This window comes from Gossypium hirsutum, chromosome D04 (genome assembly GCF_007990345.1).
Source record: "Gossypium hirsutum isolate 1008001.06 chromosome D04, Gossypium_hirsutum_v2.1, whole genome shotgun sequence".
Taxonomy (NCBI): Eukaryota; Viridiplantae; Streptophyta; class Magnoliopsida; order Malvales; family Malvaceae; genus Gossypium; species Gossypium hirsutum.
In genome coordinates this window covers 35,806,083-35,816,631 of record NC_053440.1, presented here as the reverse complement: position 1 = coordinate 35,816,631, position 10,549 = coordinate 35,806,083, and the positions used below count along the sequence as shown (strand labels likewise).

Sequence of the window (10,549 nt, the reverse complement as noted above, 5' to 3'; positions counted from 1 at the left end):
ATCTCACTCAAGATTAAAGCTCCTCTAGAAAAGGCCTTCTTTACAACATATGGACATTTCCAATTTGGCATCCATTTCCCTCTAAAATTCTTTTGTATAGGAAGGATCTTTTTCAATACTAGGTCCCCCTCGTGGAATTTTCTTGGACGAACCTTTTTGTTGTAGGCCCGCATCATTCGCCTTTAATACATCTGACCGTGTTGAATAGCTTTTAGCCTTTTTCCCTCTATTAAGTTCAATTGAGCACATCGTGATTGGAGCCATTCTACTTCATCCAACTCTTAGCTCAACTAATACCCGAAGAAAAGGGATTTCTACTTTAATGGGTAAAATTACCTCTATCCCACAAACCAAAGAAAAAGATGCTGCCCCGGTGGAAGCCTTAATAGATGTTCAACAAGTAAGGAGGGCAAATGGTAATTTTTTATGCCAGCCCTTGTAAGTCTTAGTCATTTTTTTGCAATCTTCTTATTATCTATTTCTGGGCGATATAGTGATGAATCGTGATGTTTGAGTTTGAATTGATTACAGACCTCAGCTATCGTGCTAACGCATTTACCGATACCATATTCTCTGGAATTCTATAACGACATATGATGACATTGGCGTATGAAGCAGCCTCTACCCGTTCAATGAAATAAAAAGCGAAGCAATGCCCATTAGAAGCCTTCGATGATGATGATGTTCAGGCCCCCCATTTTACTCAAAATTTGAGTCACCCTTTTCAGGTTTTCAACTCAAATCCAGCTTTGGTCACAAAGCGCCTTTTGCGGGTTTTCGCATTGGCCTCTCATTTTCCTTTTCTTTTTTCTTTTCTTTTCTTTTTCCATCATTTTCATTTTTTTGATTTTTTAATTTTTTTTGAAACTCATAGGATTAGGCAAGTCCCTGTTATCCCGTTCGATCAGAATCAATGATTTTTTAAATAAAATCTTTTATACAAGATCCTTCACATCCACTTTTATTTTGTATGCGAATGATCTTATTTGGCATCAGGCTTCTTTCATAGAGCTTTCTGGGTGAGATTTACTTTTGGAGCATTTAACTATGAATAAAAACTTTGGATCTTCCTCTTCAATTAGGGTAAAATCCAGCAAAAAATACAGAGAGATGGCAACTTGACTTCAATGGGCAAAGCTATGATAAGTCAAAGAGAAAAATGTTGTCCCGGTAAAGAATTTTTAGTGCATCGTTCATGATGTTAATCTTGAACATACTGTAAATTTTTGATATCGTGCTGTTGTTCAGATTACAACATCAGTATTTAACCCGGGCATATCCTATTATGACCCTGCGAAGACATCCTTGAACTCTTGAAGTAACTTAACAATGTCTTGCTTTGCTTATTCGGTTATGCACGTTCCCTTAAGGTCACAATCTCCATCGTCTCCTCAGGAGGTAAAGTTTCCTTCCTGCTCTACCATCCTCAACAAGTCCGGAGATAGGCTATAATCTAGTCATTTTCAAAGTCATGAGATCCCTCTAAACACATGCCTCGCTCAAAAGGAAATTCTGAGTCTGTAGTAGCGTCACTCATGTCATTGATATCTGGGGACCTATAATAAGTATCAAAGAATACAAAAGGATGTATGAATTTATGAATAACTATTTGTACAATATGATTATGAATGAATAAAAGAATGATGTGGAAGAAAATCCAGGAGAATGAAAGAATAATTATTTGAAAAGAATGAAAGAATATTTGCTCAAAAATAAATGCAAAGATGTATTTTATTAGAACAACGACATTCAGACATGAGCCTGTTTCATAAAGGAATTCTTATTGCCTCTAGGCTAAAAGCAACAAGTGTGTTCTGAACATTACTCTAAGTAAGCCCTAGATGCTATAGAGATTTCTTCTACAATTTGATTATTTAGACGCTCCCAAGTTTATAAGGGTGGATATCTAACAAGGTCCCTTTTCAAGTGTGTCTTCATATACGACATTGCTATGAACACTTTCCAACTCTTCTTCATATATCATATTCATCCCATTATCAATGTGATTGGGTAGCGGATTTTCTGCACTGATGGTCTCATCAAATTTGACAATGCCTATATTGATGAGTCTTTCAACTATCTTTTTGAATGCGATGCAATTTTCTATCGAGTGCCCCGCAATTCCTGCATGGTATTCACATTGGGTGTTTGCATCGTATCCCTAAGAAAATGGGGGCTGCATTGGTTTCAAGTAGAAAGGGGATACCACATGTGCATCAAATAAGCCTTGATATAGCTCTCTATATAACATCGGTATAGGCGTTAACTGAAACCTTCCTATATTTGTCCTTATGCAAGGTTCTTGCTTTAAATGACCCTGATGGCTGATGGTTTTTGTCTTTAGCTGCCCCATAGTGATTGGTTTTGAGTAGCCCCTATTGTACCTACTTGCATTATCCACCTTATTCCCCTTCTTCCTTGGGGCTTTTACAGTATCTGGATACTCGCGTCTGTTTTGTTTCTGCTGGATTATCAAGGGCAACAGGATTGGTTAGATTGTCTCTTAGATTAAAACCTAGGCCTGTCGAGTAATTCGTCGGCATCGATGTACCAGTCTGATATTGTTGGGGCCTGATAGTAAAGAGTGCCCCTTGTGGACGTGCATCTAGTTGAACCTAGAAACTTATCGGGGTAAAACCTAGGGAATAGGCAAGATCCTTATTATCAACCCCAAAGTGGCCCACTAAGTCTTTCCCTTTTTCTAACTTTCTAGCCAATAACTGAGTTAACTGGTTTATCATATTTCTTTGAAACTCTATCATCTGGTCTTTCATATCCTGTTGAAATTTGGTCAATTGCTCTAGCATCTGTATTTGCATCTGCTCTAATCTCTCCAACCTTTGGTCCATTCCCTTAGTCTTTGCTTGGGTACCGTAAGGGTGTTGGCTTTTCAGATTAACTGAAATAACTTTAATCAATTAGACTCTTTTAATGGATTTTAATGCATATGAAGTAATGTAGTGCAAATGCATGAAATGAATGCAAAAAGAGACGTTGATTCTGGTTCAATTCTTTACTAGAACAACTTTACTATAAAACAGATCTCTTTACATAAAGCGGATACATATACGGCTTCGCCCTCGATCATCCAGATATTAAGATGCATCTCGCGAATTTTCCAATGGACATCTACTAGCTCATTTTGCTTGATCCAGGTCGCAACTCCTTACTCACTCATGCTCCTGAGCTTCTTTAAAAAGGTTGGGATGTTCGACAACTCTTGAAGAATATTTGCTAACTTGAATCTTCAGGCAACACAGCAAGGTCATATACTCCTCTTGTTACACTTCTCGCGTCACATTTTCTTGGACTATATTCGGACAACCGTATTGACTTCCACTTTATCAAGAAATCCATTTTCCATGACAAGCTCTCTATTTAGCAACCAAACATGAATCAACACCTCTTTTCTATGATGAAATGCCATGCAGTCAAAATGTCATGCAGCCAAAGCAAAACACAACAAGTTAGTATCAGGTATAAACATAGAATCTTATACAATCAAGAAATAATAAAACACCTATTCGGGTATCTACTAGGGTTCAGTGTAGTTCTACCTAGTGTGAGTTTCTAAGGTTCACTATATGAGGTTTGGCTTCTAGAGCAAAGGTACTCGAACCAGTAGATTCCTCAATCCTCACCCATTATAGGCTCATATGGACCGAGTTCAGTTCAGGGGAATACATTTCCCTATGGCTGCACGGAGATGAAAATCTCACGAAGACATAGGTACGGATGTATCCCGAAAGCGGTCCGCTATCCTATACGGGGTGAAAACCTCACGAAGGACTAGTTTCTCGCTCCTACTTGAGGGGTAAAATTGACCAACCCATGCAATGCAAAATGCAAATACACATTAACATATTTGGACCAACCAAACAAACATACCATGATCAAAATCATAAAAATAATGCATAAAGGGGGAATTGTGATTTTAAAACAAATTTTGATTTCTTGACCGAAAGACAAAAATTAATCAATTTACGGCTCGACTCTTTAACCAGTCCCCAGTAAAGTCGCCAAGCTGTCGAAACCATTTTTATTTAAACGAGGTCGACTTTTATTTAAAAACGAAAATGGAGTCGCCACCAATCTATTTTTCTGAGGTGTGATTGAGTCACTTGGAAAAGTAGTTTTTAATAAACAACTTGATTTTATTAAAAATAACGATTTTGGTCGACGAAATTCAGAAAAATAGGTTCGGGAGTTGGTTATGTACGAGGAAGGATTAGCACCCTCGTAACGCCCAAAATTGGTACCGAGTTCATTAATTAATGTCTTAATGTCGAATATTGAAAATTTGAAGAGATCAAAACAATTCCCCTTTTAAAATCCTTATTGAAATTTATTATTTTGAAAGCTAAATAAAATTTGGCCATCTTACTTTAACGAAGAAATGGAAACCCCGTAAGTTAGGGTACGATTCTTTGAAGTTCCGATGACAACACACAAAGTTGTTTTTATTAAAATTCTCATCTTGAGATAACAAAACATCGTATCCAGTGAGTTAGGATATAACATTTTAAATTCTCGATAATAAGCTTTTATTTGAAATTTGTATGATTTTATTAAAAAAGGGATACTCGGCTATTTTGAATTTAACGAGAAAATTGAAGCCCAGTAAGTTAGGGCATAATCTTCTCGAAAATCTTAAATATCGAGTCCTGTTTTATAAACTTTTGAATAAAATGTAATATGATTAAATGATAACATACGACGCAAAAGGATAATTTGTAAATGAATCATACACTAATGAATAACAAATAATTAATAAACAAATATAAACATGCATGGCAACAATAATTTCAATCATACATTATATAAATACCAATATCAATATTTTAAAATTAAATGAATTAATAATAAATTTTAAAAGATGTACTAAAGAAATCAATGGCAAAAGGAGAAATTATAATCAATAAATTATACGTTCAAAATTTTAAAATAAACAATATTTATGAGTTAAAACAAATAATATATATGAATGTACAATTTAATACAGATAATATCTACAATTTGAAGTGAATTGGATAATTTACAATAAATAATATATAATAATACATATAAAATTTAAAAATTTTGATGATAATTCTAGAATAATCATACGTGATAAATCCAAAATAATAGTATATAATAAATTTAAAAATATTAATGATAAATTTAAAATAGATATACATGATAAATTTAAAATAATGTTAACAATGAATTTAAAATAATAATATTGATAAATTACAAATACTAAAACATGATAAATCTAAAATAATAATATACAATACGCTTAGATAATATTAATGATTAATTTAATAATAATAAGTATAAACATTCAAATAATATCAGATTCAAAATTTTAAAAAAACATAATAATCAATACTTAAATAAATAAAACACAAGCAAATTAAATCAAACTAGTGAGGATTAAATTGAATTTAAAATAGAATTAAAAGGAAAAAAATGAGAATAAAACCAAATTGAGGGCCAAAATATGGAGAAAATAGATAGTATAAAAAATAAATTGCAATTGATAATTATGGAAAAAAACTTTTAAAGCAAATAATCAAACAATTTAAAATGGATGATTTATAACACGAGTTTTTAAAAACTAAACAACATGTGTGACATAATATTAAAAACAAATAAAATATATAATTAATGAAAAAAATAAAAGAATGATAAGAATGGTTAAATGAATGAACAATATGTAAATAAGAAAGTTGATGGATAAATAAACGAATAAAAGTAAAAGAACAATTAATGATTAAACAATTAAATGGATAAATAAAAAAGGTTAAAAAAATGCTTAAGTCAGCTTTACTCTCACAATATGAAGATTCAACGAAATTCCTCCACCAAAATCCAACTCAAATGAAAGTAACTTAAAAAGAAACGAAGATAAACGAAAAACAAAATAAGAACAAGCCTCCCCAAATCCAACGTTTTTCAATGGAGGGAGAGGTCTCTATTTATAGTTGAGCCTCCCCAAATCCAATGGTATAGATCAATTACATCAACGGCTAAGGTTAAAGGGTATCTACAAATTAAATCTCTAAGATTACAAAATCTTATCTTCTAAGATTGCATATCTTATTTAAGATTGCATATCCTTGAAGATTATGTTTTCATATATGTCAAGCTTGTAGATGAACCTTCAACCTTTTCAAGTAATGGGTCATTCCGATCAGACTAAATGATACAATTTTGGACTGGACTTGAACTTTGTTTTATTATTTTGGGTTTATTATTTTTTTGTGAGTCCGGACTAAATTGGCCTATTACAGATACCATGAATATGCTAGTAAAATATAAATATATTATATTCCTCTTGAATAAAAAAGAATCACAAACTTCAAAAAATTAAACTTTATCAACCATAAATATAACTTTAATTCTATTTTGAAACTGTCCCGCAGCCTCAGTTAACGAACCTTTTTAATTTTATCTTCTTATCCCAAATATATTTGCTCTCTATATCTCCGTTTATATGATTAAAGGATTCCACATCCACGCTCTAATCTCACTAATTTTTGCTGGTTTAGCTATGAAAAATATATTAGATAACAGACAAGATTCATCTTAATAATAATAATAATAATAATAATAATAATAATAACAACTTTGACTTTGGTTTTTTAACAGAACATGAATTTTTATTTAAATAATACAAAAAAAATATAATTTATCAAAACAACATAAAATCTGTTAAAGTCTATGTGATCCGGATGTTGAAAAAATAAATACAGTGGTAAAATAAAAGGATCATGCCGCACAAGTAGAATCCGTATAGAACTACACTTCTTTTATTTGACATTGATTAGAATAGAATTTTTCAACCTTTAAATGGATGCAGTCAAAATTCCTCATGCAACACTAATAATTTTTTTTTCTACTCGTAATTTTTTCCCGAAATAATTTTTACATAAAATCCAAATGTTTTTGTTTTATTTTATTATTGGTTTGCGATTCTCCTATTATCATTATCCACTTGCATGTCTAATCAGCAACTTTTACCTATAATTGAAGAATTGAAGTAGTGAAAACCTTATAAGTGGATGTAATCCGTCGAGTATCTTTTTCTCTATTATTTTATTACTAAGGACTTAATAAGATTTTAATTCAAAATATATTATTATAATTATAGTAGTTCAAATTCTTTGATTAGGACATGAATATCTGCATCTTACCACTCACTACATATATAAGTAGACAAACATACGAGTGTGTAAGGTGCTCTAAAACTCCCAAGAAGCCTCTTACTATATTTAGCAGAGAAAAACTGTTTGAAAACGAGTAGCCATGAGCAACTGAAAATATGATAATTGTATAAGCTTTTCTTCAGTTGTTCTTCTCTTTGGCAAGCTGAATTATTGTGGGCTCATGTTATTAATGGCTCCTCAATTCTCAATCGTCTTCTCGCTTAGTTTGCTTCTTGGCATTGCTTCTGCCATTGATGGTATGATCATGTTCTTGCAGCATTTTCTTTCGGAAATTGATAGTACATATGTTTTGAATTCCAGATTCAGTGCTTAATCTTTTCTTTTTTTTCCTTTCTGTTGGGTTAGTTTTTGGAGGAATGGAGTTCAGCTATTTAGGCAGAGATGGCCCAGACAGGTGGGGAATGTTGGAGCCAAAATTCGCACCATGTTCCATAGGGAAAAGACAGTCTCCCATAAACATTCAGAGGAATCAAACGGTCCACAACAAGCTATTGAAACCTTTAACCAGGAACTACAATTCTGTAAACGCTACCCTCTTTAACAAAGGCTACAGCGTTGGGGTTGGTTTCTAAGTAATTCCTCCTAATTGTCCATTATTCACATATTTTAGATAAAAGTTGATGAATATAGGGAATACAGGTGCGTTTCGAGGAATATCCTGGAGATTTATGGATTAATGGCAAAAATTACACCCTCAAGCAATTTCACTGGCATTTACCTGCAGAGCATCAAATTGAAGGGCAACAGTAAGCTTTCACTCTCTAAACATTAGTATGTGATTGGGTTTGTTGGTCCAATTTCATCTTATCCTATGCTACATTATGGAGGCCAATTCACTTTTATGGGCTCCCACCCCGAAATAGAAGGCCTTGCCAAGTCTTGACCCTTTTCAATATACAGATTTGCAGCTGAGCTTCATTTGGTCCATCAGGCAGCAGTCGATGGCAGCTTTGCAGTTATAGCAGCATTCTACCAAGAAAGCAACGCTGATCCACTTATTTGCAGGGTAAAATTTGTTAAAATGTCCCTACTTGATATCATATTAGGATATCAAAGTTTCACCTAAATAAAACTATTTCACCATAAAGTCAACAACTAGAACCCAAGATGAATGACACATCTACGAAAAGTTAACACTGTTTTTCGTTATTAATTCTCAGATCCAAAGAACATAGCCCATGTTATGCTCTTCAAACAAAAAGGAGGGGCGGTATATTGATACTAAGTTGTAATTTTATGATTTCAGATAATAGAAGGATTGAAACATTTGGGAGGGGAAAATACGACAGTTCCTCTTGGTATCTTGAATATAAACGAATTGAACCGAAGAAGCCGCAAGTATTACACATATGTTGGTTCTCTTACCACTCCCCCATGCTCCGAGAATGTCATATGGATCATTCTCGGCAAGGTATATCTTTTTTTGCAATGCTGGAAAAAGAAAAAAGTATAGTTATTATATATTACACTAAAAGGCTAAAACTACAAAACTTTGCAGGTGATGTCGATTTCGAAAGAGCAGATAATCGCTCTGGACATTCCATTGAACTCAGATTGCAAGAAAAACGCAAGGCCTTGTCAGCCATTGAATGGTCGAGAGGTTGACATGTATGATGAGCTTAGTTGTTAATGTTCTTCACTCAAAGTGGGTGCAATACGTGGTGGGATAAAACTATTTTTGTATTTCATTAGCACTGTTGAATTTGTATTCGTGATTAAGAAATTTAAAATTATATTAAAGTTGGTTCAATGTGATTTCATATTCATTCCTTTAAATTAAACTAAAATGTTTATAAATATATATTTGAATAATAATAAAAACATTCATGTTCGATTTATTCAATTTGATAAACAAATAAAAACTCAAATTATTTTTAAATTGTTCATTGAATGCTTTTTCATTTATTTTACAAACATAATTCACCAAAAAATAAAATAAAAATCATTTTTACCAAAATTTAAGTTCCATTTAATTTCAAAAAATAGAGTTGATTTTCGTTTTTGTTTTCTTATAAACTAAACAACACCAGAGAATGCATTTGGTTGATTTTTTTTAAAATAAACATATAAAATGTGAAAATTAAAGTTAAAAAAATATTTCATTATTTTTACTTAAAACTTTTTTCTAAAATTGAAAAGGATGAAAATAACCGTTTTAAATTTGAATGAATTAACCTTAATTCAAACCCATTTAAACCCATAAATATTACTTTTTAAACAAATTTTAAATACCAAATCTTTCTTACTCTAGTTGGAATTCATATATCTATAAGAATTCTTTTATTTTATTGATCATATTTCTAGTGTAAACTAATATATATCAAATATATTTTTATAATTGATTATTGTAAACAAAATTTAAATATTATTTGTTTCATAAAACGAAATTCATTAATAAAGAGAGGTTACAATAATGATTTCAAATCATTTGGTACACCAGTTGCCCAATTGCTTGGACAAATTCTAGCCTTGGTCATCCTAGCAATCCAGTCGGTTGCTTGGCTACCTTCCCTTAAAGTATGCATACAATTACAAATGACGATATTACAAGAAAGAACTAAAAACTAACTTCGAATTTCTCAGGCTGAGTTGCCAAGATCGTTAATACAGCATTATCCGATTCAAGAATCACATCAGTCCAACCATGCTCAACTGCTAAATTAAGGTGACTTAATTAGAGCCAAGGGAAGCTAACACATATGTGAAGAGGCTTTGTCATCCAAGCAAGCAAGGAGGGGGTATCGAAACCATTTTTATTTTTTGAAAAAAACAAAAATTAGTTGTCGATGAAAAATTGAGAGTCGCCACCAATCTTTTATTAAGGTGTGATTGGATCATCTAAAAAACAGCTTTAGTCTACGAGTTTTAAAAAAAAACGGGTTGGGAAGTCAATTACGTACGAGGAAGGATTAGCACCCTCGTAACGCCCAAAATTGGTACCAAATTGATTAATTAATGTCTTGAAGTCGAGAGTTTGAAAATATATAATCCTTTGCAAAAAAACTTAAAAACGTTACGTATTAAGACCTTTATCATTTCAGAGAAGGAAAATGTCACACCGAATGCGTTAGGGTACGACATTCTAATTTCTCCAAAAATGAATTAGGCCAGAATACGTGCAATAAAAATTTAAAAGAATATCCATTTATTCAAGATTTAAGAAATCGCGGCCCAATACGTTAGGGCACAATTCCTTCAAAATCCCAAACTTGGAATGTTTCCTTTATTATTTTTTAGCAAAAATCTTCATTTCGAGAAATCAATGCGTCACATCCAATGCGTTAGGACACAACGTGTTGAATTCCCAATAATGATTGCTTATTTTTTTTGATTAAAGA

The 10,549-nt window shown here is 32.3% G+C and overlaps 1 protein-coding gene and 1 pseudogene across 1 annotated transcript; one reads left to right on the top strand and one right to left on the bottom strand.

Annotated features, from left to right (window-relative positions):
• Positions 1 to 1,906: 1,906 nt before the first annotated feature.
• LOC121216112 (uncharacterized) overlaps positions 1,907 to 10,549 on the bottom strand; it is a 30,821-nt pseudogene continuing 22,178 nt past the window's right edge.
• Positions 7,138 to 8,961, top strand: LOC107899240 (alpha carbonic anhydrase 1, chloroplastic). The gene is made up of 6 exons (XM_016824894.2): positions 7,138 to 7,447; positions 7,557 to 7,771; positions 7,851 to 7,957; positions 8,112 to 8,217; positions 8,458 to 8,622; positions 8,710 to 8,961. Exons 1-6 carry the CDS (start codon positions 7,372 to 7,374, stop codon positions 8,839 to 8,841), a joined length of 801 nt encoding a protein of 266 aa, XP_016680383.1. The 5' UTR covers positions 7,138 to 7,371; the 3' UTR covers positions 8,842 to 8,961.

Bases quoted from the DNA above. Each gene is read 5' to 3' on its own strand.
- LOC107899240 (XM_016824894.2), top strand. From the start codon at position 7,372: ATGTTATTAATGGCTCCTCAATTCTCAATCGTCTTCTCGCTTAGTTTG. The intron at 7,448-7,556 runs GTATGATCATGT...CTGTTGGGTTAG, and splicing joins CATTGCTTCTGCCATTGATG to TTTTTGGAGGAATGGAGTTC. The intron at 7,958-8,111 runs GTAAGCTTTCAC...TTCAATATACAG, and splicing joins CATCAAATTGAAGGGCAACA to ATTTGCAGCTGAGCTTCATT.